The 27,938-nt window shown below is 42.4% G+C and overlaps 1 protein-coding gene across 1 annotated transcript in view; it reads left to right on the top strand.

Annotated features, from left to right (window-relative positions):
• LOC311243993 (myosin-7B-like) overlaps positions 1-27,938 on the top strand; it is a gene marked incomplete at both ends in the record, with an annotated part of 128,528 nt that overhangs the window by 72,414 nt on the left and 28,176 nt on the right. Inside the window, 11 exons of the mRNA XM_084333401.1 lie at positions 277-447; positions 2,784-2,868; positions 3,800-4,042; positions 4,939-5,115; positions 5,204-5,349; positions 6,701-6,791; positions 7,917-8,074; positions 13,388-13,619; positions 15,802-15,928; positions 16,212-16,330; positions 18,656-18,852. Coding sequence (XP_084189527.1) covers positions 277-447; positions 2,784-2,868; positions 3,800-4,042; positions 4,939-5,115; positions 5,204-5,349; positions 6,701-6,791; positions 7,917-8,074; positions 13,388-13,619; positions 15,802-15,928; positions 16,212-16,330; positions 18,656-18,852 — 1,746 coding nt within the window. The remainder of the gene's footprint in view (positions 1-276; positions 448-2,783; positions 2,869-3,799; positions 4,043-4,938; positions 5,116-5,203; positions 5,350-6,700; positions 6,792-7,916; positions 8,075-13,387; positions 13,620-15,801; positions 15,929-16,211; positions 16,331-18,655; positions 18,853-27,938) is intronic.

The following is a 27,938-nucleotide window of genomic DNA, read 5'->3' on the forward strand; positions in this document are numbered from 1 at the left end:
ACTGGTATCCATCAGTTGCAGTATTTTTAGCCCTGGTAAACTGGTTGTCGCTCTCAATTTGATTAATTAGAACGTTACTTCCATGGTCCCTATGTTTCAAATAAATGTAACCGCTATTAATATGAACGTGCCAAGTGCCAAAGCGTGCAAGGGTGATCAAGCATGCATATTGGGACAGCCCCAGAAGTCTCATTTGGAATGTCTCTGGTTCCTCTTCTACTGGTGTGATCGGTAAATATCTTCCCCTGGTGTGATGGTTTAATCCTTCCCCCTCAGGGATGCATCGTCAGTCATCCAGTTCAACCTGAGAGCTTTCTACACCGTGCGAACCTGGCCCTGGATGATGCTCTTCTATAAGATCCGCCCCCTCCTGAGGTGCGCCCAGGTAGAGAAGGAACTGGAGGCTTTGAAGCAAGAGTTCGTCAAACTGAAGGACGCTTTGGACAGGTCTGTCTCTCTCGCTGGCTAACCAAGGACTAATTATTTGTCTACCCGTCTGTCTGCATGTCTGCATGTCTGAGTATTTTTCTACCTGTCTGTTGATTATGTTTCTCCATCTGTCTGCTTGTTTATCTGTCTCTTCTATGTGCCTGTCTGTCTCTCTGTCCCAGCATGCATCAGGCCGACCTGAGTCCAGACCGACTGACATGAATCAGTCTTTCATTCAACCCATATATCAATTCTGTCATGAACACTTTCCCCCCGAAAACCGTCAAAGTTGCTATTAGTGTGTGTGTTTAAACAGGTATTTCATTATTCCACATCAGGGTTGGGTGTGAAGAAGTGGCTAATCTAGTCAGGTGTAAAGGTGCTGTAAGTGGTATTTTTTTGTTTGTTAAAATAAGTGGTCTACATTTTTTTTTATCCACTTTTTCTCCCCCATTTTCAATATTTTCTCCCATCCCAATTTCGTATCATCCAATTCAACCCTCCCCTGTCACGAACGCTGTTTCTTGCCTCCCACAAGCCGGCTGCAATGTGGACTAAGTCATACATAGCACAAGTCCCCTCCGGTACTTGAGGTAACAGCAGTCGCATCTTTTCACCTGCGCAGCTCGATCTCTCAGTGGCGAGGAGTAACGCGTGGGAGGCTCACGCTGCCCCCGACACTTCCTGATTCTACTGCGCAGGCGCACCAACCGACCTGTAGGAGTCGCTGTCCACAACGCCCGATCCCCACCCATCAGTTTCCCACCCCCTAATACGGCCAATGTGTATTAGTATGAACGACCAGCTAAACTGAAAGCAATGTGGAGCGCTGGGCTCGAACAGGCGAGCCCAGCGTCTCCGCATTTGTGGCGAGCGCCTTGCCCACTACGCCACGTAGCCGCCTAAGTGGTCTACATGTTAAAATAATAGCTCTACACTCCATCACTGATATAGATTGTCTGGTCAGTAACATGGGTCTCCCAGTCCCTCCACTCTGCAGTAAACACAAAATACATTTTCTGGTATCACTTTTCCACTTAGAACCACTACACTGCAAAAATAATCTGACAAAAATAAGAAATAAAAAGTAGTTTTAAGCAAATATGTTGTTGAAACAAGTAAAATAATCTACCAGTGCAGTAAGCTAATTTAGCCTGGTGAGATTTCTTGAAATAAGTAAAAATGTCTAGGGTTCTCTCTCTTGATTGGATAAAGTGGGGATACCAGACAATGTATTTTCTGTTCACTGTAGAGTGGAGGGACTGGGAGACCCATGTCACTGACCAAACTCTATATCAGTGATGGCTGTTGGAATGTAGAGCTATTTACTGTAACACTTATTAAAGAAAAATGAAAATATATATATATTTATTTTTTAAATAACCACTTACAGCACCACTTTAACCATAAATTATGTATTATTATTCTTTGCATTGCTTTTACCCTTTTCTTTGCTTTTATTCTGTCAATCTCATGCTCATTTTGTCTGTTTATTTTATGTCCATTTTATGTCTACTTCACTGCTGTGAAGCACTTTGGGCTGCAATTTATGTATGAAACTGTTAAAGTTATGTGATGTATACGATTGCATGTAACTGTCTAACTGTTTCCACAAGAGGGCGCTATAGGCGGAGCTATTAATGCTGGCGCCAGGTAAGAGGTATAAAAGGAGATGTTAACTCCCCCTCTGTCTCTTTCCCATCTACCTCTCACTGAGAGAAGGTCTCATGTACTGCTAGTATGCAATGTGATAATAAACCACGCCGATTAATGGCTAAGTGAGAAGACCTTGTCGTCATGAACAACTTATAAGTGACTCTGTCAACAGAAACTATACAAGTAAAGTTTATTATTATTATTATTATTATTATTATTATTATTATTATTATTATTATTATTATTATTATTATTATTATTATTATTATTATTATTATTATTATTATTATTATTATTATTATTATTATTATTATTAGTATTATTATTATTATTGTTGTTGTTGTTGTTGTTATTGTTATTATTATTATTATTATTATTATTATTATTATTATTATTATTATTATTATTATTATTATTATTATTATTATTATTATTATTATTATTATTATTATTATTATTATTATTATTACTACTGATTTAGCCTGTATTTGAAATCCACATCTTATCTCAATACTGTAGCTGAAACAACATTGGTCTAACCAACCAACATGTACTGTAAACTTTAATTTAAACCCGTTTGGGCTGTTGTTTTGATGCCCAGCCTGAAGCTTCCATAACTGATGATGTTTGCTGACATTTGTCTCTGTCTGTCTTTCTGTCTGGTCTCTTCCTCCACTGTGGTGGTGGTTGTTGTTTAGGTCGGAGGCAAAGCGGCATGTGGCCGAAGAGCGACAGGTGATTTTGGTTCAGGAGAAGAATGACTTGTCTCTGCAACTACAGACTGTAAGTCAATCAAGCAGTATGACCCGAAAGGGAGTACTCATTGTATATCAGCATGTGTAGCAGAGTAGCCCTGCCTGAAGCCTAGTAAGCCTAATATATCCCTTGGTCTGAAGCCTAGTAAGCCTAGCATCTCCCTTGGCCTGAAGCCTAGTAAGCCTAGCATCTCCCTTGGCCTGAAGCCTAGTAAGCCTAATATATCCCTTGGTCTGAAGCCTAGTAAGCCTAGCATCTCCCTTGGCCTGAAGCCTAGTAAGCCTAGCATCTCCCTTGGCCTGAAGCCTAGTAAGCCTAGCATCTCCCTTGGCCTGAAGCCTAGTAAGCCTAGCATCTCCCTTGGTCTGAAGCCTAGTAAGCCTAATATATCCCTTGGTCTGAAGCCTAGTAAGCCTAATATCTCCCATGGCCTGAAGCCTAATATCTCCCTTGGTCTGAAACCTAGTAAGCCTAGCATCTCCCTTGGCCTGAATCCTATTAAGCCTACTATCTCCCTTGTTCTGAAGCCTAGTAAGCCTAATATCTCCCTTGTTCTGAAGCCTAGTAAGCCTACTATCTCCCTTGTTCTGAAGCCTAGTAAGCCTAATATCTCCCTTGTTCTGAAGCCTAGTAAGCCTACTATCTCCCTTGTTCTGAAGCCTAGTAAGTCTACTATCTCCCTTGTTCTGAAGCCTAGTAAGCCTACTATCTCCCTTGTTCTGAAGCCTAGTAAGCCTAATATCTCCCTTGGCCTGAAGCCCAGAAAGCCTAATATCTCCCTAGGCCTGAATGTATGTATTTGATTCTATTCTATTAGGGACAAAAGGAACCTAGCTGACTCAGAGAACTGCTGTAACTACTACAAAATGAGTATTACAGTATTATGCAGATACAGTATATAGTATTGATTATACAGTACTAATACTGTATGTACGTTTCTATGATTCTAACCGTATAGGAGCAGGACAATCTAGTAGATGCGGAGGACCGCTGTAACCAGCTGATCCAGGCTAAGATCTCCATGGAGTCCAAAATGAAGGAGCTACAGGAGCGTCTGGAGGATGAGGAGGAGATGTCTACCATGCTGAGCTCCAAGAAACGACACCTGGAGGATGAGGTCATGACATTGAAGAAAGACGTGGACGATCTGGAGATCACCCTGGCTAAAGTAGAGAAGGAGAGGCATGCTGTGGAGAACAAGGCCAGTTACCAAACAAAAAACCTTTCTTTTACCTTTATTTACCAGGGTAGGTTCTGTTTATAACCTTTATTTACCAGGGTAGGTTCTGTTTAAAACCTTTATTTACCAGGGTAGGTTCTGTTTATAACCTTTATTTACCAGGGTAGGTTCTGTTTATAACTTTTATTTACCAGGGTAGGTTCTGTTTATAACCTTTATTTACCAGGGTAGGTTCTGTTTATAACCTTTATTTACCAGGTTAGGTTCTGTTTATAACCTTTATTTACCAGGGTAGGTTCTGTTTATAACCTTTATTTACCAGGTTCGGTTCTGTTTATAACTTTTATTTACCAGGGTAGGTTCTGTTTTTAACCTTTATTTACCAGGGTTGGTTCTGTTTATAACCTTTATTTACCAGGGTAGGTTCTGTTTATAACTTTTATTTACCAGGGTAGGTTCTGTTTATAACTTTTATTTACCAGGGTAGGTTCTGTTTATAACCTTTATTTACCTGGGTAGGTTCTGTTTATAACTTTTATTTACCAGGGTAGGTTCTGTTTATAACCTTTATTTACCTGGGTAGGTTCTGTTTATAACCTTTATTTACCAGGGTAGGTTCTGTTTATAACCTTTATATACCAGGTTAGGTTCTGTTTATAACTTTTATTTACCAGGGTAGGTTCTGTTTTTAACCTTTATTTACCAGGGTTGGTTCTGTTTATAACCTTTATTTACCAGGGTAGGTTCTGTTTATAACTTTTATTTACCAGGGTAGGTTCTGTGTTTAACCTTTATTTGCCAGGGTAGGTTCTGTGTTTAACCTTTGATGAGTATATCACCTCACTGACCAGAGAGAAGGCTGCTCCATAATATAATTATTAATAGTTATTTCTATATGTTCTCTATGTATATTATAGGTAAAGAATCTGTCTCAGGAGATGTCGGTGTTAGATGAGTCTATCACCTCGCTGACCAGAGAGAAGGCTGCTCTCCAGGAGGCCCATCAGCAGGTTCTACATGACCTTCAGTCCCAGGAGGACAAAGTCAACACGCTAGCTAAAGCCAAAGCCAAGCTGGAGCAACAAGTAGATGATGTAAGAATGATAAACTAACTGTCTGTAAATGATTTGTAAACGATTCTCTTCATTCATATCGCATCATACACCCCTCTCCTCCCTACAGTTGGAAGGTTCCTTGGAGCAGGAGAAGAAGGTGCGGCTAGATCTGGAGCGAACCAGGAGGAAGCTGGAGGGAGATCTGAAGCTGTCACTGGAGTCAGTGAGTGACCTGGAGAACGTCAAGCAGGACCTGGAGGATAAACTAAAGAAGTAAGAGAGTAGCAGTGCTTCTTCAGCCCTGAAAACAAACCTCCAATATGGTCGGCCATAAACACAAGTTATTAGTTTCCATTTTCAGGCTATTTTACTTGATTCATTATTGGATGAGGTTTTAGACTTCAAATTATTTAATATTCCAGGAGGAAAAAGCATATGTACTACAACATGACTACATCAAGCTTTTTTGGCTAAGAGCTGGCTACTCTTCTAGTAGCCTAAAGGAGTTTAGCGCAAGAAAAGAACGCAACACAAAGGGACCTGGGCCAGTGGCAGCCAAAATGCCACTCAAACCATTCCTTCCACAAGCCACTCGAACCTGAAAAATGCCACAACTCTCACCAAAGCTCTGCCTGAGCCAAAACAAGCTAGCACTACAATGCATAGTATAATCAATGAATCTCTCTTCTACCAGCCTACCTACCTTTTTACCTACCCTCTTCCTTTAACGTTACCACTGAGCATTTACATGCATAACCCAGCTCTTAACCTCAACATCCACGAGAAACATCTTCACCCGCTTGGCCGCTTCCCTTTCTAGGTAGTCAACTAAGTTACACACATGCACAATCATGTGTTTATGTGAGAATCTGATACCAAATGGCTAATACGCCAAAGCCTAAAGGCCTACACTTTTCCGGAGCTGAATACTCAGTGTACCTCTTCTCGCAAACAGAATGCTTGGATGTAAATTCACTAGCTAATCACTAAACAGACATTATCCCAAGATTCATCCCAGACTCAAGCCCCCATTAAATGTTTCAACTAGAGCAGCCTAGGTTACTGACTCCAACCCTAACACTTAAGTGTAGTACTGAGCAAAGATGAAGAAACTGAATAAATTGTCTGGTTTTCAATGAAGACAAGATAAACAACAGTAACTAAGGTTAGCTTACCACATCATGCACACAAGATCTCCGGCCTGGGCGAGCACCGCCTCTGAGCAGAGCAATCAGGCGGTGGTTGATATGATAGTTAGGTATAATGGGTTGGTTGCTGCCCTTGTCTGCTTTCCATGGTGTGCCGCATATTGTGCATTTTCACCGATTCCAGCCCACAAGCCGCACATTTATCATTCAGCTTAACACCCACTTATTTCTCAATGACTCAATGAAATCCAGCTTATACAAGTTAATCAAAAGGAAGGGAGGATGGAGAAGGACAATAGATCTATTCCTCTCATTCCTAACATGCTCTATGGTACCTCACTGTTAGGACAATACTGCTCTACATTTATCAGTACATACAATTCTCCCTCAATCTTTCTTTCATTAATTCTCGCTCTCTCTCTTTCACTTACTCTCTTTCTCTCTCTCTCTCTCTCTCTCTCTCTCTCTCTCTCTAGGAAGGACTTTGAGCTTGGTCAGGTCACTACTAAGTTTCAGGATGAAGAGAATCTGGTGGCTCATCTTCAGAAGAAGATTAAAGAGATACTGGTGGGTTCATGTCAGTGGTCCTTCTATTAAGCCTATGATTGTCATCATAATGATTAGTAATTAGGCTCACCTGGGACTCTACCTGTCCTCTTGATGAAGGTCACATGGTCGAAAATGCTCTGTGACATGAACAATTAAATCAAGTGAATGGGATATTTCTGTAGTGGCATCTAACCAGAGTGTAAATGTAACTGTCACGGTCCCAGGCTTAGCCCTGCCTGGGGCTGTGAGGACAATGTGAACAGTAGTCTACTGCCGCCATCTAGCGGGCACCGCCAGATGGTGCAGTCCATTATTTTGTGTTGGTTAAATGTAATTGATTTGATTTCCTCGTTTATGTTGTCCTGGTCTCTTCCTTCCCTTGTTTAATGTCGTCCTCCTGTCTGGTTGTTGTGTGTGATATTGCTTTTTGTGTCTAGTTTGGTGTTTATTTGATTCTGTGTTTTGGCCTGGCCTTGCCAGGTGTTGCTAATTATAATTAGTCTTGTATTTAAGTGTGGGTCTGTCCTCACTTCCTTGTGGCGTCATTACCTCATTTACCCCTGTACCTGTCATGTCTCTGCCTACGTCGTCTTTGCCCTTTTGTTGTTTTTAGTCAAAGTAAGTTTGGTTAGTATTCCGTTTTGTTGCCCTTTGTTTTTCGTGTACCCAGTTCGTTTTCCTCAGTGCCAGCTCGGCTGCGCATTTCACTATTGTTTTGCTTTGTAACGTGCTTAGTCGAATTTCAAGCCGTCTTTATGTTTGGTTTATTATTCAGTTTCTTATCGCTCTCGTGTTCTACAATAAAGGAACACAACGTTTGAGAAGAGCAACTCTGTTTCATCCTTCTTGTCCGTATATTGGGTTCTCCTCCCCTTCCCTCGCCACCCCCCTTCGTAACAGTAACAGTAAAGTGTAGTAGTAGGTTATTAAACTGGATATAAAATATATAAATGAGTACTACTGAGTAATAGTGCTAATCAGATGTATATACAGTGTTATAGTATTATTATGTACAGTGATACAGGTATAAATTCATACTGGCCAGCGGTATAACTAGTAAGAGTTGGTAAGGGATATGTACAGTATAGATGATATGTTTGCTGATGATACAGATCTTATCATTATAATTCTTGTTCCTCTCAGACTCGTATCGATGAGTTAGAGGAGGCGCTGGAGGCAGAGAAGTCGTGGCGATCTAAAGCAGAGAAACAAAGGAACGACATCGCTAGAGAGCTGGAGGAGCTGGGAGAGAAACTGGAGGAGGCTGGGGGCACATCTGCTGCACAGATAGCAATTAACAGGTTAGTTTAACTAGCTAACTAACGAACTAACTAGCAATTAACAGGTTTGTTTAACTAACTAACTATCAATAAACAGGTTTGTTTAACTAACTAACTAGCAATAAACAGGTGAGTTAACTAACTATCATTGCACACTGATGAGGGCCGGATGGCTGAAAACGTTTTGTGCTTATACAAATTGTGCATATTAAAAATGACTTTCCTCGAGTGCGGTCCCTACTCACTTTTTTGTTACCTAACTAACTAGACACAAACAGGTTAGTTTAAATAAGTAACTAAGTAATTAGAGATTCAAGATTTCAAGAGGTTTATTTATCACATACATACCAGGGCATACAGTGAAATGCGGTTGGCCATGCCCACTTCGATTGTGCAAGAATACAATAGTAAATAATAGTAAATAAAATAAGTAGAATAAACATGATAAAATAGACATGTTAATAAATCCTGAGATAATTGCAATACAATGTTGAGCTACGACTTAAAGGCACTGGGTCTTATGTACACTACTATACAAATACAGTTGTACTTCTATGTCCCTATGCTATACTTGCTATTTCTAACTATACTATGCAATAATCACAACAAGTTATTTTCTTAAAGTGTCCTTTTTCCCCCTTCCCTTAAAGTGTCCTTTTCTTGTGTGTTTAAAGGAAAACTCCAACATTTTGGGAAATTAGCTTATTTAACATCTTCCCTGGAGTTAGACAAGAAGATACATACCTTTTTTGTCTCTCTGCATGCATTAGGCTTAGGGAACGCCTGCACCGTTAGCGTAGCTTAGCTTCATCACTGAAAGTGGGTCAGACCTTTACCCTGAAGTTCCCTACAGTCCCCTACAGTCACGAAATACACTCCAAATACAACTCCAAAACGTTCCCTTTTTTTTATCCACTTTTTCTCCCATTTTCTATTTTTCTCCCATCCCAATTTCGTATCATCCAATTCAAATCAAATCAAATCAAATTTATTTGTAAGGCCCGACAACACACGTTAATGTCCCCATGGGCCGTACATGTCTTCTTTAAACAAGTCAAGAAGAAACATAACAATAAGTCAAGAACAGAACAAGAACACCATAAGGTCCAACAAATTTAAAATAAATGCAAATAAATGAAAGAATGCAAGCACTCCCAGACATACCCCACGCGAAGGTAAGGAAAAACTCACTAAAACCTAACAATAGGGAAAAAATGCTCCACAGGCAGTGTGGAGGAGAGAAACCTTAGAAGGGCCATTCAAGGGGGGATCTCCCTTCTTAGATGTCTAGTAGTGTTGTAGACTAACAGTTGGTAAGCATGCACTCAAGTGTGTAGTGAAACACAGATGAGTGCATGCAATAGCAACTGAACATTTTGAAAGATTAAAAATAGAGCTGATAGCAACTGAACATTTTGAAAGATTAAAGATAGAGCTGATAGCGAATCTATTTGAGGCACAGGGGCGGCGCAAAGAGGGTCGCGTCCTCCCCGTCTTAATCACGGGACATTCAACACTCCGGTCATTGCTCCGAGACAGCCGGAGACAGGGAGATAGGGGGCGGCGCAGAGAGGGTCGCAACCTCCCCGACATCATCGCGGGACGTCCAGCACTCCGGTCACCACTACGAGGCCGCCGGAGACAGGGAGACAGGAGGGCAGGCAGAGAGGGTCGCATCCTCCCAGCCTTCATCACGGGACGTCCGACACTCCGGTCAGCACTCCAGGACAGCAACTCACAGGGAGACAGGGAGACGGGACAGGCGTTAGACAGCTCGCGTTATTGTAGTGGGCGGACATAGCAATAGATACAAGTGGTAAGCATATATGTGAATAGAGTAGATATATGAAGTAAGCATATTATGTGAATAGAATAGAAGTACTTAACCCAGCAATGAAACCACGTTGACAGGCCAGTTGACAAGACCACGGACAGACGACGGTAAGTAGCTGATCCATGGCCTCGGTGGTGCATGTAGAGCAGTCACTGCAATCTTGGCCAAGACCCCGAGGCATCCATCACCTTAGTCAGCACTAGGAGACAGGCACTCAGAGAGATGGGGGAGGGAGGGGGGGAGGGGAGGGGGGGGGAGTTATAGAGTTCCCATGTTTGTGGTGCTGCAAAAAAGCAGACATGGGGGAAAATAGACATCCTAACTAAACTAGACAGATTAATCTAAAGGTCAGTCCCCGACCAGGTGAGATCAGGGTAGGTTGAAGGAGAGAGAGAAGAGATGGGTCTTAAGCAGGGATTTAAAAGCTTCGACAGAGCAGGCGCCCCTGATGACGGCAGGTAATTTGTTCCACAGGTAGGGAGCGCGGTAGGCAAAGGCTCTGTGGCCGGCGGATTTCTTTTTAACCCTAGGAATCGATAGAAGCCCCGCATTTTGTGAGCGCAGAGCACGAGCGGGCGAGTATCGGGAGATGAGATTGGATAGATAGAGCGGTGCAAGCCCATTTAAAATTTTGTAAGTGAGGAGTAGCACTTTAAAGTCAGATCGGGCTTGAATAGGAAGCCAGTGTAGGGCGGACAAAACTGGTGTGATGTGATCAAATTTTCTAGTTCTAGTTAATTGAACCCTCCCCTGTCTCGAATGCTGTTTCTTGCCTCCCACAAGCCGGCTGCAATGTGGACTAAGTCATACATAGCACGAGTCCCCTCCGATACTCGAGGTAACAGCAGTCGAATCTTTTCACCTGCGCGGCGCGATCTTTCAGCGTCAGGGGTCTGCGCTTTGGAGGGGCGCCGCCCCCATCGCTTCCTGATTCTACTGCGCAGGCGCACCAACCGACCTGTAGGAGTCGCTGTCCACAACGCCCGATCCCCACCCATCAGTTTCCCACCCCCTAATACTGCTAATGTGTATTAGTACGGACGACCAGCTAAACTGAAAGCAATGTGGAGTGCTGGGCTCGAACAGGCGAACCCAGCGTCTCCAGTATTCGTGGTGAGCGCCTTGCCCACTGCACCACATAGCCGCCCTATTCCTTTTTTTTTATCTACTTTTTTCTCCCATTTTTTCTATTTTTCTCCCATCCCAATTTCGTATCGTCCAATTCTACCCTCACCTGTCTCGAACGCTGTTAGACCATGCCTCCTACAAGCATGCTGCAATGTGGTCGAAGCCTTACATCACATGTGCCCTCCGATACTCGAGGAAGCAGCCGTCGCATCTTTTCACCTGCACAGCGCGATCTCTCAGCGTCGGGGTCTGCGTGGGAGGGACACGCCGCCCCCGTCGCTTCCTGATTCTGCTGCGCAGGCGCACCAACCGACCTGTAGGAGTTGCTGTCCACAACGTCCGATCCGCACCCATCAGCTTTCCCACCCCTAACACTGCCCACCCCTACACCAGCCAAGCTGATAGCAATGCGGAGAGCTGGGCTCGAACCCAGCGTCTCCTCATTGGTGGCGAGCGCCTTGCCCACTACACCACCTAGCCGCCCACTCCAAAACGTTCCTGTAAACATGTTGTGACCTGTGTATTTACCACGTGGAGAAATAAAAAACGTGAGGCCAGTGTTTGTTTACATTTTCATTTCATTCAAAGGATCCGAACCGATTGAAGTTTATGGATACCATGACTGTGGTAAGTTTTAAGGGGCTAGCGTTACACAATAAATGAGTTATAATAATACCACAAGTGTGGATTCACTCGCCCAAACCCTGTAGCCGTGCATCACAGTCACGAAAGGGGCTAACTAGGTTGATAGTCCAGCAACGTTATGTCCTATTCATCAATCTCACAATATTTGCTAATGTTAGACAGATGGAATACAGCCTTCCATCTAAAAACATAAATGAAAACTTACCACAGTCATGGTATCCATAAACTTCAATCGGTTCGGATCCTTTGAATTAAATGAAAATGTAAACAAACACTGGCCTCACGTTAGAAAGTAGCACTGGTGACGTGAAATCACTGAGCCCAGAGAAGAGTGGTTAGGCAAAAAATAGTTCAGAGTATATTTGCTTAGAAAACGTAAATGTCGAATTCAATAATTTTTTATTTCTCCACGTGGTAAATACACAGGTCACAACATGTTTACAGGAACGTTTTGGAGTTGTATTTGGAGTATATTTTGTGACTGTAGGGGACTGTAGGGAACTTCAGGGTAAAGGTCTGACCCACTTCTAGTGATGAAGCTAAGCTACGCTAACGGTGCGGGCGTTCCCTAAGCCTAATGCATGCAGAGAGACAAAAAAGGTATGTATCTTCTTGTCTAACTCCAGGGAAGATGTTAAATAAGCAAATTTCCCAAAATGTTGGAGTTTTCCTTTAAAGTGACCTATGGTGCGTTTGTGTGTGAGCGAGTGAAGAATGTGTGTTGTGTGTGTATGTGTGTGTTCATGTGGGCTTGTGTGTGGAGAGATCATTGTTGGAGAGAAGCTGAGTCTTAGTCTCTCTGTTCTTGTTGCATATATGCGGAGGCGCTTGCCTGACCGCAGCAGCTTGAACAGGCTGTTGTTGGGGTGGTGAGGGTCTTTCATTATTCTGCAGGCTCTGGATTTGCACCTCCTGTTGTATAAGTCCTGCAGGGGTGGTAGTGCAATACCCATAGTACGCTCTGCTGAGCGCACCACTCTCTGTAGGGCCTTCCTGTCCTAATTAACAAACTAAGTAAACTAACTAACGAGATAACTAGCAATAAAGAGATTCGTTTAACTATCTAACCAACTAGCAATTAACAGGTTAGTTTAAATAAATCTCAGTAGAGCACAAATCTCCACCAGGTGTCAGTCACATTTCTTCTCTCTCTCTCTCTCTCTCTCTCTCTCTCTCTCTCTCTCTCTCTCTCTCTCTCTCTCTCTCTCTCTAGAATAGTGTAATAGTCTGCAATACTGTAGGTGTGTTTGCTCTCACACAGATTTAGTCGTTATGCCAATTCCCTTCCTGGTCGTTGCGCGCATTGCCCCACTGTCGGCCTGGGGAAGGTGTAGAACTACCACATGCCTCCTCCGATACATGTGGAGTCGCCAGCTGCTTCTTTTCACCCGACAGCGAGGAGTTTCACTGGGGGAGCGTAACGTGTGCGGAGGTTCATGCTATTTGCCCCAGACCCCCTCCCTGCTGAACAGGCGCCAGTACCGCCTACCGACCAGTAGGAGTTGCAGTTTACAACGACCGGGACACATACCCCACTGGCTTCCCTCCCGCTAACACTGCCAATTGTGTTAGTAGGGATGACTGACCAAGCCGGAGGTACCGCTGACAGCTGGATTCGATCCCAGAGTCTCTGCGGTGGTAGGCGAGTGCTTAGTCCACTGCGCTACCCAGCTGCCCTTGTTGTTACAACTCTTGACTTTGTTATTAATGTTATGTGTCAACGACAGGAAACGCGAGGCGGACTACCTGAAGATGCGGCGGGAACTGGATGAGGCAGGGCTTCACCATGAGGCAACCGCAGCGACTCTGAGGAAGAAACACTCTGACAGCGTGGTGGAGCTGGGAGAACAGATAGACTCTCTACAGAGAGCCAAACAGAAGCTAGAGAGGGAGAAAGCTGAGTTCAGAATGGAGGCTGATGACCTCACATCTAATCTGGAGCAGCTCTCAAGGGCTAAGGTACTTCATCTTAACTCTAGGGCTATCTAACCCTCTCAAGGGCTAAGGTACTTCATTATTACACTAACCCTCTCTAGGACTAAGGTACTTCATCTTAACATTAACCCTCTCTAGGACTAAGGTACTTCATCTTAACACTAACCCTCTCTAGGGCTAAGGTACTTCATCTTAACACTAACCCTCTCTAGGGCTAAGGTACTTCATCTTAACACTAACCCTCTCTAGGGCTAAGGTACTTCATCTTAACACTAACCCTCTCTAGGGCTAAGGTACTTCATCTTAACACTAACCCTCTCTAGGGCTAAGGTACTTCATAACCCTCTCTTGGGCTAAGGTACTAATTCTTACCTTAACCCTTAACCTTTCTACAACATTATCATCAACCCCATACTAACAACAATGGACCTCAACATTCTCATACGTTTTCCAATACCCTTGTAAGAAGTTCGTAAGAGGAAACCTACGATAGTCCTCCCCGGATTCCTTAACGCGTAGAGGAGATGATCGATCGTAAGTTGCCAAAATGATCACAACTGAATGAAGAACATCACTCATTCGTAAACTGAAAGCGTGTTCTCGTACACCTGAATTTGCATACAGAAACGCCCCTCCAGCTCCTTATAAGGGCATGAAGGACCGTGTGCAAACAGATTCAACAGCTCCTTATACTGGAAGCGAGAGGCTCAGCATTGCATCTGTGTTGTGCTGACCCCCATATTCAACAGGTAGCTTGGAAATGATTTGCGACTGATCAAAAGTAGATTTGATTAGATTAAAATGTATTGTCATTATACAGCACAAGTACAATACAACATACGTAACATACGTTAGTGCATTGTTGCTAATAAACTATAGATTTATAATATATATTATTAAATATATAGCCTGCATGAAAGGAATAGGGTGTGCTGAGAGCAGAATGTAGATGTGTCCATTCTGTTCCACTATAGCTATATCTGCATGATTGAGTTCTTATTTATTTATTTGAGATCAAGTGTACTAAACATCTAAGCAAATGAACAAAGTGCAGATGATTTACAGGAGTTTTTGTAGATTTCTTTAATTTTGCCATCCGGACACATGTAATTTGAAATATGAATATATAATTTTATAGAATATCAGGCCTATAAATTACTTTATTATGGCCAAGTCATACATCTATGGATCGGCCCAAATCTCCTCTTTCCAATGGCAGAGTTAAATCTGGATTTAGTACCACCAGGCGCCCGTTACAGGGCAGGAAAGACTGTGAATTAATTAATAAATTTCCGCCATTTCTTACCGGATTGCGACGCAGCTTTTTCCTAGATGTTCACAGAAAGGTAAAGAAACAATATATGTTGTATTTTATGGCAATAACGTTGAGGTTTGTTCGACCCGTGAGATATAAACACAACTTCCACGTCAATATCTGTAAAAGAAAAATGGTTGGACTACGTTTGTATGCGGCTGGTGTGTAGTTTTATGAAATTTAAAGCCCTGGGTCTCCTCTTTCTTAGGACTACAACGATTTCATGACGGCTTCCCGTCCTCACGTCTAAATCGTCCGTTTTCCGGGTGCAATGCGCAGAGATTTTTACAAGCTCATATTTAGCTAATAACACTTTAAATCATTGGTAAACAAACGTAGTGCTGAAAATATACACTTTGTCTGCTGTTTTGATAAGGTTAAGGTCTTTACTCTTGGCTACATTTGAAAAATAAACGCAACATCAATACGGACTGTATTGATCTATTTGGGACGTGAAATTAATCTCAGGCTTAAGAGGTTAAGAACACGGCGCACACCAGTCTGTCCGACTTATGACTGCCTTTCCGTGCTCGTAAATTCTACTCTTAGCTACGAGCGAATCCCTGAGAAGGAACCGTTTGTGAATGTCAAAATCTGCCCGAAAAGCTTGTAAGTGGAGTTACGATGAAATTTGCTCTTAACTTTTCTCGTAAGTCCGTTGGAGAATTAGGACCAATAACCTTATTGATCTGATTATATCTGATATATGATTCATTGTATTAGTGTATTACATGCAATTATTTATGTTTTATTGCACTATTGACAAGGTAGGAGTATAAAAGTGTGTCATGTATTTGAGGACCAGATGAATGAGATTCATAGCAGAACGTTATTGATCTATAGATATCTGATCAAATGTATTGATTTCTGATCAGATGTATTGATTTCCAGGCTAGTGTGGAGAAGATGTGCAGGGTGTATGAGGACCAGCTGAACGAGACACGCAGCAGGGCAGACGAGCTCCAGAGACAGCTGGCTGAGGTCAATGCTCAGAAAGCACGGGCTCTCACAGAGACTGGTAGGACGAGGATACACACACACATACTGTATACACATATGTAGAGACACACAAAAACACATCTATCTATCTATCTATCTATCTATCTATCTATCTATCTATCTATCTATCTATCTGTCTGACTGTCTGACTATCTATCTATCTATCTATCTATCTATCTATCTATCTATCTATCTATCTATCTATCTATCTATCTATCTATCTATCTATCTATCTATCTATCTATCTATCTATCTATCTATCTATCTATCTATCTATCTATCTATCTATCTATCTATTTCAGTTGAGTACAGCCGTTGTTTGGAAGAGCGAGAATCTCTGATTGGTCAGCTCCAGCGATCCAAGACGGGTCTTTGCCAGAACACTGATACTCTGAAGAAACAGCTGGAGGAGGAGAGCAAGGTAGGTAAACTGTTGGAGAGGAGAGAGAGGAGAGAGGAGGTAACCTGTTGGAGAGGAGATAGAGGAGAGATGAGAGAGAGGAGAGCAAGGTAACCTGTTGGAGAGGAGAGAGAGGAGAGAGGAGAGAGAGGAGAGAGGAGAGGAGAGAGGAGAGCAAGGTAACCTGTTGGGTCCTGACTGGACTTTATTAACTCTAAGAAGCCTACACTGTAAAAAAAATAAATGTTTTTTCACAGGAAATTCACTGTATTATTTTACAGATTACTTTAGTTTTTCTACTTTAAAGGAAAACTCCAACATTTTGGGAAATTAGCTTATTTAACATCTTCCCTGGAGTTAGACAAGAAGATACATACCTTTTTTATCTCTGTGCATGCATTTAGCTTTGGGAACAGTCGCTCCGTTAGCATAGCTTAGCTTCATCACTGGAAGTGAGGGAGGACAGTAGCCTGACGTTCCCTACAGGTTTGTTGATATTCTAATTCCTTCAAAGTATCCGAACCGATTGAAGTTTATGGATACCATGACTTAAAATCCTCTTACTTTGACGATTAAAAGCCTCCCCAATTCAGAAAACAGTAATCCAATGGCTGGTATTGATAATATACTACTAACTACTGGATGCTCGGAGCTAACCGGAGCTAACACAGAACAGGATGGTAAAGCAAATATAATGACTTCCTTTCTGGGGTTTTCAAAATAAAAGTGCAACGTTTATAGCAGCGGAAAATGTTTATTTTGTACATTATCGAACGTTAACACGAACCTAAACTAACGTTACAACTAACCTAAAGTTATTTTATGTTTGTGTTAACGTTAGATAATGTACAAAATAAACATTTTCCGCTGCTATAAACATTGCACTTTTATTTTGAAAACCCCAGAAAGGAAGTCATTATATTTGCTTTACCATCCTGTTCTGTGTTAGCTCCGGTTAGCTCCGAGCCTGCAGCAGTTAGTATTATCGGAAATTAAGAGTTGGACAATATCGGTATATCGGATATCGGTAAAAAAGCCAATATCGAACATCCATAGTTGTAATCTGTAAATCTATTTGATTTGACTGTAATTTGACAGTAAGTATTTGGCAACCATTGATGCCAGATATTTACGGTTTTCTTGCAGCTTTTTTTCTTACAGTCTATCTGATTTGTCACTTGGGTCCTGACTCGAGCTTCATTTCCCCTTCAATTTCACCTTAAGTAGCTAATTTGTATGTAAAGGATTTCCTCTTAAAGGGATATTCCACCCATTTTAAGAAGCCTATCTAATTTTTTCAGAAACTTGGAGTAATTTCATTCTATCCACAAAGCACCTGCACCAGCGTTTTGTTTTTATTTAGATATTTGAAGTGGAAATGATAAGCACCCTATTCACTTTGCTGTGAAGGTGTCCATTCCCTTCAATGTTAAAACTTAGCTATAAAATGTGTATTTCAAGAACCAAAATAGTTGAAACAACAGGCAGGCAGCACTGACTCTTTCATTAGACAAAATGTCATTCTACAAGACAGTTAGAATGTGGGTAGCAGTGGTACCTCCGGCTTAGTGAGTCATCCCTATGAACACAATTCACAGGTGGGAAGCTGGTGAAGTGTGAGTCCTGGTCGTTGCAACAGCAACTCCTACTGGTTGGTCAGGCGCCTGATCAGCAGGGAGGGGATCTGGGGGAGATAGCATGAACATCTGCTCGCATTATGCTCTCCCAGTGAAACTCCTAGCTGTTAGGTGAAAAGAAGCAGCTGGCGACTCCAATATGTATCGGAGGAGGCATGTGATGTGACGTGTAAAAAAAAGTTGATTTGTCTGATGTATAACTGAATATTACTGACACTGTTAGGCCTTTCACACCGGCCGGAGCCGGTTCCCGAACGTAATCTCGAACCGGCCGGGCGCGTTCACACGGGAATAATTGGTACAGAACATTACGGAGGCTTTAGTTCGGCCCTAAGAAAACACTGAGCACCGATTTTTCATGTTCTGAACCAATTATTCCCGGTGTGAACGCACCGGCCGGTTCGAGATTACGTTCGGGAACCGGCTCCGGCCGGTGTGAAAGGCCTATGTGAGAGACACTAGGGTACTGCGTGGGTATTAGGGGTTATGTGTAAATGTGTGTGTGTGTGTGTGTGTGTGTGTGTGTGTGTGTGTGTGTGTGTGTGTGTGTGTGTGTGTGTGTGTGTGTGTGTGTGTGTGTGTGTGTGTGTGTGTGTGTGTGTGTGTGTGTGTGTGTGTGTGTGTGTGTGTGTGTGTGTGTGTGTGTGTGTGTGTGTGTGTGTGTGTGTGTGTGTGTGTGTGTGTGTGTGTGTGTGTGTGTGTGTGTTAGGCGAAGGTGGCCCTGGCCCATGCGGTGGAGGCGTCCCGTCATGAGTGCAGCCTGCTGAGGGAGCAATTTGAAGAGGAACAGGAAGGCAAGGCAGAGCTGCAGAGAGCTCTGTCTAAAGCCAACTCACAGGTGGCCCAGTGGAGGGTCAAATATGAGACTGATGCTGTACAGAAGACTGAGGAACTAGAGGAAGCCAAGTAAGATAATACTACAGTACTACTACTGTTACTGATACTGTGCAGAAGACTGAGGAACTAGAGGAAGCCGAGTAAGATAATACTACAGTACTACTACTGTTACTGATACTGTGCAGAAGACTGAGGAACTAGAGGAAGCCAAGTAAGATAATACTACAGTACTACTACTGTTACTGATACTGTGCAGAAGACTGAGGAACTAGAGGAAGCCAAGTAAGATAATACTACAGTACTACTACTGTTACTGATACTGTGCAGAAGACTGAGGAACTAGAGGAAGCCGAGTAAGATACTACTACAGTACTACTACTAATACTACTACAGTTTTTAATTGATTGAAAACTTTATTAACAGATTGCAGAATGGGTACAATACAGTACGGCTCAATGCATACAATTGTTAAGGGGATGCAGACCAGAGAAAGACTTTCGTCTTGTTTACATCAGGGTCCCCCATTTTCAATTCATCATGACATTTATGACATACACGATAGGGATGTCCCGATCACGTTTTTTTTTGCTCCCGATCCAATCCCGATCATGTGATTTTGAGTATCTACCGATACCGATATTTCCCGATCTGATCAAAAAAAATAAAAAATTAAATATTTTTTTTTTATTTTAATTTTTTTATTCAACAAACATGACCATGTTCACGTCTTAAACTCATACTGAGGCCTTAGTTTTAAATTGCATATCATCATTCATTTATTTATTGTCACACAGAGCAGAAGAATTTAGCCAAAACAAACCAATAGTATCCAGCTGCAGAACGGCAGACCAGCCACACTCTCAGACCCAAACGCATTTCCTTTGATTTAATTATACATCAAATGATTCATGAAGTAAATTTTTCACCTGGATAACGTCAACATTCAGGGTGAATGTAATGTGAGAAATTGGGATTAAAAAAATTTAAAATTAAAAATAAATGTATTTGGGTCTGAGAGTGCGGCTGGTCTGCCGTTCTGCAGCTGGATACTATTGGTTTGTTTTGGCAAAATTCTTCTGCTCTGTGTGACAATAAATAAATGAATGATGATATGCAATTTAAAACCAAAACTAAGGCCTCAGTATGAGTTTAAGACGTGAACATGGTCATGTTTGTTGAATAAAAAAAAAAAATGGCAGATTTTTTATTTATTTTTTTTGCCGATCCCGATCTTCGGAAAATCACGTGATCGGCCCCGATCCCGATCACGTGATCGGATCGGGACATCCCTAATACACGATATACAGTACTGTTACATCCAGACATTTATGACATACAAGATATACAAATATACAGTACTGTTTAACACATTGACTGCCAGCCATTGTACCCATCAAAGTACCCAGTCTGCCACCGTTGAAAGCCTATGGAGATGTTTACCTTCTTTGCAGGGCTATAACTTTTAAAATTGTATTGTTGACATTACTATGGCCCATTCAACATCGATTATCTATCGTTCCGGATGGGGGAACGTTATATTTTTTCATTCATTCATTGTTGTGTTAATACCGTCTTGAATATAAGTATGTTTATAAGATTTTCTGCTGTAATTCCAAAAACGCTAGTTATAGGCCCAAACGCATATGATAGATTATCGATTGCCGTTTCTTTCCTATACACGTAAATTAAAAAATTTAAATGTATATGATCGGTATACATTATGCTTCATCATGCGTGGAGGAAAGGGGGGGCGTGGGTCGTCTATAATTCCTTTATCGTCAGTAACGGCTTTATGTAGTATGGGTTGATATATTGATCAGACTGTTTGCAAACAAAGAAACGCACAATCGGGCTGAAAATAACATTACTGTCCTCTTACCGTTCACCGATGAGACTGGAAGAAAAATATCCCAATTATTTGATGCGATCGCCTAGATCCATTTCCGGTTTGTATGGCACAATAAACGCCGAAATCATATCGATTATTGCATTATGGAAGCGATCCAAATGCACGCCAGTGTTTGTCTGTAGTCCCGTAGCAAGATATTACTGCCGGAGGGATTTCCTCAACGCACCGATCACAACTTCCGGTTTTGCCGAGAGTGTAACTCGCCCGACCATCCACCAGGCGGCGGTATTGAGGCATTGCAATCTCATTCAGGGTCCCGCTGCAGTCCCGGAGGTTGGCTGGATGAATTATGAATGCCATGGTGAAAAAATGAAATATTGATTTCAAAAACGGCTTTCGCCGTTCTGGCGTTCAACACATGGCGGGCAAACAGGTCGTAAGCCGTTTTTGGCGACCAATGTGTTAAGAGACAGAGATCCTAAAAGAAAATATATACATATATACATTTGAGGGGGAAGAAACTGTACATTGGAGGGGGTTGGGTGGGTGGGTGGAGGGGGGTTTTGGACATTTACTGGGGCCAGTTTCAAATTGCAGCCTCCTGTAGGTGCTCCTTGAGTGGTTTTGAAGAAGGGTAGGGATCCACATTATTTTACGGCTGTGGGTAGGGCGTTCCACATTGTTGTGGCATATTTGCGAAACATGTTTAGTCCCTTGTTTGAGCCGAATCTGGGTTGAACATGATTTGTGGAACTCCCTCTGGTGTTGGAATTCACTGATCTTTGGGAAGTATTTCGACATGGGTATTTTAGTGGTGTAGTGTATCTTGTAGACCAGGCCCATTGCAAGTTGCTGTACTCTGTCATCTACTCTAAGCCATCCTAGGTTGTCAAAATGGGCAGGGTGAGGAGGGTTTTAGGAGTAAGGTCAAGCAGTAGTCTGACCAGTTTGTTTTGTGATGTTTGTAGTCTTGTTTTTAGTGCCTTTGATGTGCTTTGGTACCATGAGATGCAAGCATAGTTGTAGTACCCTTGAATGAGTGCTCCTGTTAGAGTCTTCAGGGTATTCTTGTTTACCAGAGAGGAGATCCAGTACAAGAATCTTGTTCGTTGGTTGACTTTTTTTTATTACATTGGTTGCCATTTTGTCACAGGAAAGATTTGCCTCTAGGATGTAACCCAGGTAGGTCATTTCATCTTTCCTTGTGACAATATTGTCACCCACTGTAACAGAGAAGCCGTTGGCCTTGCTGAGTTTGTTATTTGATCCAAAGAGAATGGACTCTGTTTTACCCAGGTGTAATGATAGTTTGTTATCGGCGAGCCAGGTGCAGATTCTGCCGAATTCAGAGCTGAGGGCTTTTTCAACCTGCAGACCAGCAGGGCTGAGTTGTCCATGAACAGGAACAAGTTGCAGTCACAAGCTGATGACATGTCATTTGCATAAATTAGGAACATTAACGGTTCTAGTATGCTTCCTTGTGGAACACCACAGTTTACTGGGAGGGGGGGGATAGTGTACCGTTTACATCCACCATCTGTTCTCTCCCCTCCAGGTAGGATTGCATCCAGCTCACTGATGAACTATCAAAACCAATTGCTTTTAGCTTGTCAATCAGAATGGAGTGATTGACAGTGTCAAAAGCCTTTTGGAGGTCCAGTATGACCATGCCGCAGTATTTGCCCATGTCCACCTCTTGTTTGATGTGGTCGTTCAAATAGAGAAGGCATGTGTCAGTGGAGTGGGATGTTCTGAAGCCAGATTGGAATTCATAGATTAGCTTTTTTTCTGCAAGGTACTTTTCGACCTATTCGTAGACAATATTTTCCATGACTTTTGAGATAGAGGTAAGAATAGAAACAGAGCGGTAGTTGCCTGGGTCTAATTTGCTGCCTTTTTTGTGCAGGGGGGTAACTCTTGCAATTTTGGGGACATACCCGTTTTATGGAGAGGTTTATTATGTGGGTGATGATGACTGATGACTGGAATGATGGCGGCTGCTAAGTCTCTGAGGAATTTGGAGGGGATATTGTCATGGCCAGTGGCCTTGTTAGGTTGGAGGGCGCTCAGTTTTTTGAGCACCTCATCTGTTGTTACCATTTCGAGTCGTCTTTGCGGACCCCTAGGTTTTTGTAGAAGGCTAGGATGTGTTCTACCCCAAAATGCCCTGAGTGGGAGGGTAGTTTATTAACCAGTGTTGTGGCTATGTTTGTAAAGAAAATGTTTAAGTAATTGGCCTAATACTACTACTGTGCAGAAGACTGAGGAACTAGAGGAAGCCAGGTAAGACTTCCAATGGCCTGCCTCACGGCAGTAGTGGCACACATTATCTCCTTTCTCAAACGCTCCGCGAGACCCCTTACCTGAAAGAAAAACAGAGCGTGCAGGTGCCCTTCCATACCCGTTTTTACGCACAAGGTTCACTGGGCCGGCTTTTATGAATGAGCACGTATTTGTCAGCCAATCCCGCATCCTCAGTAACAGTTGTAACTTTACGCTCATTAACACATTGGGTGCCATGCATATGCCCATATTATGCCACTCTCTGCCAGTGCTGTAACCTTCTTTGCAGGGCTATAACTTTTTAAATATTATAGCTATATCGACATTACTATGGCCCATTCAACATCGGGTATCTATCGTTCCGGATGTAGGAACGTTATATTTTTCCATTCATACATTGTCGTGTTAGTACCGTCGAGAATATAAGTATGTTTTTAGACTGTATAGCAGTAATTCCTAGAACCCGCGCTATAGGCCCCGGCGCGTATTATACATTATCGATTGGCGTTTCGTTCCTATACACGCTATATTAAACATTTTAAATGCATATGATCGCTATACATTATGCTCCATCATGCGTGAAGGAAAGGGGGGGGGTCGTTTATGATTCCTTGATTGTCACTAACGTCTTTCTTTAGTAAGACACCATACGTAGATCGGACAGATTGCAATGAAATAGATGGACAATCGAGCTTGAAATAACGTTAGGTTCCGCTTACCTCTGGCCGATGCGTCTGGAGAAAGAAAATTCCAATTATTTGACGTCGATCTGCTAGATCCATTTTCCGTTTGTATGACGCAATAAACGCCGAAAGCATATTGATTCTTGCGTCTCCAAAGCGATCCCATGCACTCGAGTGTGTATATTGATCCACGTTACAACATATCTCTGGCAGAGTCTTTTCCCCGATGCACCGAGCGCCACTTCCGGTTTAGAGTGGAGTGTAACTCGCCCGAAATCCACCAGGTGGCGGTATTGAGGCGTTGCAATATCAGACAGAGTCCAGCTGGCTCCCGGAGGCTTCCTGGATGAAATATGAATGCCAATAGCGAATAAAAGAAATAACAAAACAGAAACGTAGATCTACGTTTTTTGGCACTCAGCGATCGGACGACAGAAACGTTTATCTACGTGAACGGCACTCAAAGTGTTAAGGTATGTGGCAACCCCGCTGGGCAGAGAGTTTTTAAACTGTTCCAAGGTGACCAAATCACACAGACTCTCAAAATCATCCACACTCGAGGCCATATACCAACGATTACAATGATTCGTCAGCTCCCTCGCAAATTCCATATGCGTTTAATTAACCCCCTTTTCCCACGTCCTGAAACGCTGGCGATATGCCTTTGGGACCAACTCATAGGCCTTCAGTACAGCAGTCTTAACTGACGGATAGGATAGATTATCATTGCCTAAAGCCGCATATGCCTCCTGTGCTTTTCCCGACAACACACATTGTAATAATAATGTTTGATCCGAATCTGACCATTCCCTTGCCTCCGCTATTCTCAAAGAGAGAAAAAAACACATCCGGATCTTCTTCATTGAATTTAGGTAAGAGCCGCAAATTACTCACAATATCGGAAGGCCTCGATTTTGAAGATGACATTTCTTACTGTTACGCACCCCAGTAAGGGGACGCAACACAAGGCCACAGACACGTTAGGTGAGGGTGTAGTGACACAAAACTATGAAACAATTGGCAAAATAATAGTATTTATTTCACAAAATAACCAAAACACAGCAACACAGAGAGCAAGGAGGACTACCTAGTGGCACCAAATAAAATACAAAAGGAAATGAAAACCCACCCCCCTTTACAGGCACTGAACGCCCAAAAGTACAGGTGGTGGTGCTCACTCTAAAGCTGGTGTCTTTAACATCAGGTCACCTACGTGATGCAAAAATGTAGACCCAGGGTATCTTCCTGTCCTCAATGTCCCTGTGTGAGAAACAAAAGATTAATACACAAGAAAGAATCACCATAGGCTGGGTGACACAAGGGAAACAAATATACAAAGGGTTAATACAGAAATGTACGGCAAACTATAAAGAACACCAAAACACAATGAAGTGAACCTGAGCTTTCACCAGCTCTACCAAATGTACCTAAGAACCAAAGCTTTTACCTCTGAAGAGCCACTGCTCTATATACCTAAGAACCAGAGCTTTTACCTCTGAAGAGCCACTGTTCTATATACCTAAGAACCAGATATTTTACCTCTGAAGAGCCACTGCTCTATATACCTAAGAACCAGAGCTTTTACCTCTGAAGAGCCACTGCTCTATATACCTAAGAACCAGAACACAGAGTGCTATAGTAGCACATTAACACAGAGAGACACCCACCACCACAATGAGCCAAAAAAGCTAACTAACACTGCACAAAATGGGATATATAAAGGGGGAGTGGATGTTGATTGCAGATCAGCTTCAGCTGCCGTTGCACTGGGGTGAGTTGCTGATTGACCAGCTGCTGCTGCAACTGGGAGACACCTGAGGATGGGATATGTTACACAGGAGGAAGACAAAAACAGAACAACCAAAACATGCCTATATACACAACAGATAACATACATAACCCCCATATATATATATACATAAGGACACCGTCCATAATACTTACCCTCACAAAACATCCACCGAGAGCTTACCGTCTCTAACTAGCTCCAACCTGACAGTTTGCAAATCCATTTTTGCTTGTTCTGTCGCACGCCACAAACGCTCAATTTCCACTTTCTTATCCATCTCCATCTTATGCATTTCCACTTCCATTCTATGCTTTTCCACTTCCTTATCCACTTGTGTTTCTCTTTGTCATGAGACAGTTGTAATAAAAGCAACTCTTTTTGCTGCTCAAAGGTTAAGTTACCCGACAGAACCGCACCTGACAGTGCTACTCGCGACCGATCCAGTCCCTCTTCCTTAGCCACTAGTATGCCTTTATCAAACAACTGCTGTCTAACCACAGTCCTTAACACATTGATTTATCGCTTGGATGCCACCATGTTAATGAATGGGAGGGCGAGCACATTTGCGAACGCATAAACTATATCTTAAATTATTGGCTATGTGTCTAATACACCCGTCGCTTATCAAGGACTTGCTTGCAGTCAACATGTACGAAACGGATTGTTTTTTCATCAGTACATTTCCGTTTTATACCGTTTTGAATATGAGTATAGTTTCCAAGAGTTCTAGTAATTTCAGAGAAATTCTGCGAAAATAGCCATTTACTGAAATACACAAAACACGTTGTCATTTTCCGGCTGATTTATGAATAGTTTTCAAATAAACGCTAGATTATCGAGAGTATTTGTGTTCTTATGCACGATACAAAAGCGGGCTGAAAAATATTTTATTCGTGCCGTGCTCAGTGCCTAACGCCACACACACACTCACACACACGTTGTGAAATCTGTGAAAAACAACTCTGATTAACCCAAAACTGGTAACATAGATTCCTTACCTCAGATCAGATGGTCTGCAAAAAGATGAATCCAATTCATGATCGCCATTCCAAATATTGATCGCGTTTATTGATCCAACGTTATAGTCCGAAACGCATGATCCAAGCTGCTTCCAGCCTCGCCAGTGTATCTGGTAACACGACACTGCTTGGCAGAGGTGGGGAAACCCTGGGGCGGAGTTTTTCTCTGATGCACTTTTTCACTCAATCCAATCCAATGATCTCCATCCGGGAGACGATAGGGGGCGGTATTTGCCCTTTTCGAGCTCAGAGCCATTCCCAATAATAATGTCAGGCTGGACGGATGAAAAATGAATGGATATCGCTAATAAAAGAAATAACGATTAAATAACGAGAGATCTCGTTATTGGCAACCAACGCATGGTGGCCAATAACAAGATATCTCGTTGTTGGCACCCAATGTGTACTCCCTGTATGTTTATCACTCAGACCACTTATATCAATGTCATACTTTTCACTAATTCTAAGAAGCTGGTCTTACTCTTTAGTGCAATGCTCCAGAAGCTCTTCACATGGGGAAGCAACTAAATCCTCTATTCCGGCCATAATAGCCTAGTCTACTGCAGAGAAACACAAAAAAAATATATATACAAAATTCCAAACCAACAGACAGTGCTGCCAAGTCAACTAGCGCGTACAAAAGGAATATGCGGAAGTCCCTGTCTACATAGACTGCCTATCAGAAACGAAACTATCATTACTCACCCTAGTCTTCATGTGGATTAGCGGTGGGATATTAAACACTTACCTAGTAGCCCGGTTAGGCCCCCAGCAAGCTGGTTAGGTTACCCACCTGACAGCTCTAGATGTGTACCCGAGACAAATGCTGCTAACCGCACACCACAGAAAAACAAATAAAAAAAACAAAACAGCGAGTCCACGGACTGCGCTACTAATACCTACACAGAGCGACTCACACACAAGCCCAAATGTATGCACCAATCACACACAATCACAATCACAGCTGACAGTTGACACCTGCTCGTCTATGCCAACTGCAGGACCAACTCTGCTGAAACATAACCAAACAAAATAGCCAAATCAAACAACCAAATCAAACGATCAAATTAAATGTCTACTCAAAACTGCATATCCCACTCAAAACTACTATTGCCAATGAAAACCAAACAAACGGTGACAAATCGAAATATGACGAGCCCCCACTTGTCACAAACCGGCCATACGGCGATGACAAAGAGGGAGACACAGACAACCAATATCAAGCAACAAGGGATTTTATTCAGTGAACGAAAACATAAACATTGGCTACTTTTAGGATAAATTGCGAATTTTTTCATGTTGTGCTATAGATTGTGGATGAATAGACACAGAAAGGTACACCATGCCAATGTTCATGCTTTATTTGTTTTAAACGAGACGATTTAGAAATGGGTCCATTGGAAATACATGGCAATTTTAAAGAGGGTGGACAGAGTGGGAAACACCAATGACGTAACCACTACACCTCCCTATACAGGATGAGATACAAGACGATGGCTCAGGGCCATTTACCCCGGGGGGAAGGAGAACTA

This window comes from Notolepis coatsorum (genome assembly GCF_963971535.1).
Source record: "Notolepis coatsorum genome assembly, chromosome: 17".
NCBI lineage: Eukaryota > Metazoa > Chordata > Actinopteri > Aulopiformes > Paralepididae > Notolepis > Notolepis coatsorum.